This window comes from Pinus tabuliformis, chromosome 5_2 (assembly GCF_031772625.1).
Source record: "Pinus tabuliformis cultivar Carrire ecotype Pingquan chromosome 5_2, CPIR1, whole genome shotgun sequence".
NCBI classification, from domain to species: domain Eukaryota; kingdom Viridiplantae; phylum Streptophyta; class Pinopsida; order Pinales; family Pinaceae; genus Pinus; species Pinus tabuliformis.
The window spans coordinates 775,142,708-775,147,784 of record NC_142306.1 but is presented as its reverse complement, the minus strand read 5'-3'; the positions used below and the strand labels follow the sequence as shown (position 1 = coordinate 775,147,784).

The following is a 5,077-nucleotide window of genomic DNA, read 5'->3' as shown; positions in this document are numbered from 1 at the left end:
CAGAAGTTAGAACTAGTATTGTACCCTATATATTTAGATTAATGAGGAGACTTAGTCTTACATATATGGCTTACAATGTTTCCGACATTTTGAGTCAAGACTTTTCTATGTTAAAAACCGATCTAGAAATTATGGCAAGTTGTCCCCAGTGCCCCCACACTTTGAACTTTGATAGAATTCAATGGGTTCTCGTAGCTCACTCTTAATAACTGGAAAAAAATTACTAACCAAGAATTTGTAACCTTGGGTTGACCAAAACCAAAGGGAACTCGGGTTTCCCATTGTCTGGCTGGAGAATGAATGGGGAAGTGGTAAATTTAATAGCATGTTTGCCTCCAGGAAATTCTCATCCAGGTCTTGCTATACACTCGTATCCTTCTGATGGAACTGGACGGTCTTACCCAGTCCTGACTTCAACGTCTGGACCTACATACAATTGCGATCCTTACAGAGGGTCAGTAATTACGTCAGCTCCTGCTATTGCATACCCAAATGCTACACAACCGACATTCCCATATGGAGGATTTTCTTTTGGTTCAAATTTTTCAATGACTTCCACATCTTTCTCAGGAGGGCCAACATTGTATGGAGATTCCTTGGGAACACCATGTTTTTCTGCAGTTCCCTCTCAGCTTGTTACTGCAGGTGCAGTTTCGGCTCCAGGTGCGAGGCCCTATGTGATGGGTCTCACTGATGTTTCTGGCATGGAAGGCCCTCGCAAATGGCCAAGACCAATTCTTGATTTAAATGCAGGTCCTCGAACAGTTGGTTTAGAAGTTAGAGATTCTAAGCAATTTTCTATTGTTGACAGTCGTGTTTCAACAGAGAGTCATACAAGATCATTTAATCAAACAACAGCTTCAACAGTAATGTTGTTGAAGAGAAAAGAACCTGAAGGAGGCTGGGATTCACATTCTGTTGGATACATCCAGTCTCCATGGCAGTAACCTTTTTCTCATTTTTTAAGCCATCCTATGGAGGAGTTTGCCACAACTTCTGATTATCATTGAGTAATTTTCACATGGCTGTGGTTTGTAAGGGATCAGCATTTTCCACATCATTATATCTCACTCAGAGGATATAGATGTGACCACTTGTTGTATGGCACTTGTATGGCGGTTGCTTCATGATCTAAATCATCCTGCTTCTAATCTCTAAAAAAAAAAGGAGAAAAAAAATAAAAAAATAAATAAAATTTGGAAACAAAATTAATGTAGTGTTCTATGGTACTTACATCTCTTGGATTGAATGATGTCTATTTTCCCATATACCAAGTATCACTGGCCATGATCGAAGTAATAGGGCTCAGCAATTACTCAGGAAGCTCACCAACTTCACTCATCTCGCTGGAATGCTATGAAGCTTTTCCCAAACTTGGCATGACTTGGTGAAATTTACTCAAACTCGCTAGACTTCTGATACTCGCCAGACATGGTCAAGCTTGCTCAAGAATCAGTCAAAACTGTAGTGATTTTTTTTTCTATTTGTAATTTCGATTCTCTTATCTAGTTTGTGCTTGAGTTTATACTGCTTAAGAGCAATTTAAGAATATGGCTATAATTTCAAAAAAGAGAACAGATAAAATACAAAATGAATATTACCACAATTAAAAGATACACATAAAAGATAAAAAAATACCAGCGCTAAAAATATTTTGGTGGCATATGAAGGAGAAAATAGAAACACTGTTGAGCTGTGATACACAATGAAATGGAAATATTATTCTCATGCGATACGCCACAAATATGGAAACTTTGCTTCGGTGTGATACATCATGAAAATAGAAACTTTAATATAATACAAAACACTGAAGATAGTTTATTTCTTGACATTCAATACACTACGAAGATAGAAAATTTTTTGGTCATGGCAAAAGTAAGTCCAAGTGCGATACTCACAAGAGGCAAGCTTCTTCGGAATACAAAAAACTAAGGAGGGGGCTGGAGTTTATGTTCTAGAATAGAATGCCCTTTAATGTGAATTTGGCCACCAGGAATCAAGACTAGCTGAAGAGGCAGAGCATTGAGATTGGCAGAGTGATGGAAAATTGGAAGATATAGAAGTGAGATTGATTGCATTATTAACCACATCAAAGTTATTCGAGACTAGCATAGATGCATTTTAACTACGAAACTATTAAGGACTGAAGGGGCATCAAAAGACTTGTGGCACAAACTTCAACAGTTTGTGCTCTCACTCAATGTGTAATGAATCCAAGGTAAAGATGAATCTATTCTAATTTATTTAAGGTGTTTAAACATATCATTGTAACCGAAAAGGGAGGGGAGGTCTCTTACACACAACACCTGAATGTTGGCAGAGAGTTCGGATTTAAGATAATCAAGAAAGCTAACTTCAAAAATCCCTTGAAAAGAGATCATATATGGGGTCCTCAGGTTGTTAATGGTAGTCATTATTTTTTTGTATCTAATGTGTATTGAACCAGGGTCAGTTAGTAGGGAGAATCCTATCTTTTGACAAGGTAGATGTGAGTATTATATATTATTTCTTGGGTTGATAGGCTGGTTCTGGACACAGTTCAAGTGTTAGCATGAATCTGGGTATCCAGGAATGCTGATTCCTATTATTCCTTGCAAAGTAATGATTATGGAATCCACAAAGTAGTTCATATTTTCCCATTACTTAGACTTATGGTGTATTGACCCAAGCGTATTAAAATCTACTCTATCCCTTGGGTGGATTGAGAACCATATATCATTTCTTCCTCGAGTGTAACCTGGCCCTTCTATTTAGGGGCGAATTAGTGAGCCTTATAATTTGCTCTCCTCCCCACCTCTAGAGAGTGCCATGGGTCATGAGATAGCTGTGAACACAAAATCATGAACTTGTAAACTGTTAGTAACATGGGAAGAACATGGCTCGTTCTGAGCCCTAAACTTTACTAACTCAAAATCAAAACAAAAATCGTGGCCTAACTCGTTTCCATAATTGGTGAAATGGTTTTTAGTATCTGCTGGTTTATCGGTAATTAAAATTTCATATCATAGTATTTATCATTAGTTGTGATCTCTGTTTTAGAAACAGGTTTCAATTTTGTGGCTTTGTTGGTAATAGGATGGAGACGTAGTCACAATTACTATGATGTTGTTTCCTAATGGCGGAAAAACTATTGTCTGACCAATATCCATTAGTCAGACATGCTCATGAAGATGTATAGTGTGGCAGTAGGTTCTGGTTTAATTGTTATGATCATCAATGAATACAGTGGTCATGGAAAAATTGTTTTGTAAGCCCAGAAACTTGCAGAAAGCATCACTTTAGACAAACTGAATTCAGAAGCTTATTCTTCAATGGACTTTATTTCCCTGCATGGTCTGTGTCTGTTTATGACTACCTGCATAAATATCAGGCTACTGTATTTTAATCTTTGGTTGATGTCCATCCTCTGCCTCCGGAATGTCAATAATGTGTGTTCTACTTATGGTGTTGTAGGGTGTTGTTCTCTGCAGCCTGCTTGATCTGTATTGATGTATGGTTTTGGACCCTTTACCTGATCTTCGTCATATGCTTCAGAGCCTCTGATGATTTACCTTACACTGATGTCTGTGTAGATCCTTTCCTCTTTCATTTGCTTATCCTTGCAGGTTATTGATTTTGAGCCTTTAACTGAGATCCATCTTTTGCTTTGTAACTTTGTGGAATGTTGCCCTCTGCAATATGCTTATCCTTTGCTGAAGAACTGCCGAGATTTAGAGTGGGAGCACAGTTCTATCCTTTTTCCTTGGCCTGTTATCAAGCTCAAGGGGCCACATTTGTTCCTCTTTATAACCCCTTTTTTTCAACTTTCTGACATGAGGGATATCAGTGATCATTCATATAGATAGTTCATTACCCCCTTTTATGTTGAAGATTAAATCATATTGCAGTAGCGACTGTAGAGTGTGCCTTGTTAATGAAAGGGATTCATACACAAACAATTTTCTAGTTTTCTAGAGCAGGAAGAAACTTAATATGCAAAATAGCACTTGGAAACTTGCACGTGATAGACCATAAAAGCTAAATAAAGAACCTGAGTACAACCAAAGCTACATACAAATTGGATGGATATGTAGAGATTCATTGCCAAGCATTTTACCCCAGGCAGCATTATTAGCTGATATAGTTAACGGATGGGACTTCATTCTGTTTCTGCTGTCAGGTCTCTGTTGCTAGTAATAGTCCATGACAAAATAAATTGTTTCTTTGGGTCCAATCGTGCTTTCCAGACTCTAGAGTCTCTCGGTTCTTCTTTCTGTAAGGAAACTGGAGCTAAAAGTAGTTCAATTTCTACTGGACTCTGTTAAGTGTTACTATCTATAGGAGCTAGCTCGCATTCTTGCAATTTCGAATATTATTGATTTTTATTGTTTTTGACAAATTCTAGTTCAAACCTCCATCACCATGGGAGCAGTTGTCTTCCAGTTAATTAATCTCATCATTAGACAGTTCTTGCATGGTGACAATATCCTTACAAGATTATATTTATCTTCAAGCTGTTCTCCAAAAAACCATCTTCAAGTGATTAATTGTCTTCATGCCATGAAGATGATTTGGTCTTTTGTTGGCTAGACTAAGATGACTACAGTTAGGGGATATCACCTAGGCTTGGACACATCTTCGGATTCGAGGAGTCTGCTGTATATGGTATGTTATATTGACCCAATTGTCTAAGGCCGATCTTCAAAGAAGTTAGGGAGCCTTTCGTAGTTTTTTTTTCTTTCCAGCTTCTTTACATTTAAAGGCTCCCATATATAGCATGACTTGTTGACCCAATGCGCTTAGGCTCATCTCCAAAGAAGCTAGGAGTCCTTTGTGATTATCCCAGCGTCATTGCATTTGAATAGTGTTTCCCTCGTACCTTCATGGCTTCAAAAGAGAGAAAGAGGCTTTATATTAAAACAAATCTTCAACATACTTCTACTACAAGTTGGTTCTATGTTGATGTTATGCATGTGTCAAATACTTTTTTTTACAAACAGAGTTAGATTCTCCCTTTGAATAATAATAATAATAATAAGTCATGGTCAAGTCAGACACGAAATTTGTTTATGAGACCCCTTGTTTCTGAGACAAGGGA

The 5,077-nt window shown here is 37.6% G+C and overlaps 1 protein-coding gene across 1 annotated transcript; it reads left to right on the top strand.

The window, feature by feature from the left end:
* The first annotated feature begins 423 nt into the window (after nucleotides 1-423).
* Nucleotides 424-1,009, top strand: LOC149161571 (uncharacterized). The gene has a single exon (XM_089435532.1). It carries the CDS (start codon nucleotides 549-551, stop codon nucleotides 945-947), a length of 399 nt encoding a protein of 132 aa, XP_089291658.1. The 5' UTR covers nucleotides 424-548; the 3' UTR covers nucleotides 948-1,009.
* The last annotated feature ends 4,068 nt before the right edge of the window (nucleotides 1,010-5,077 follow it).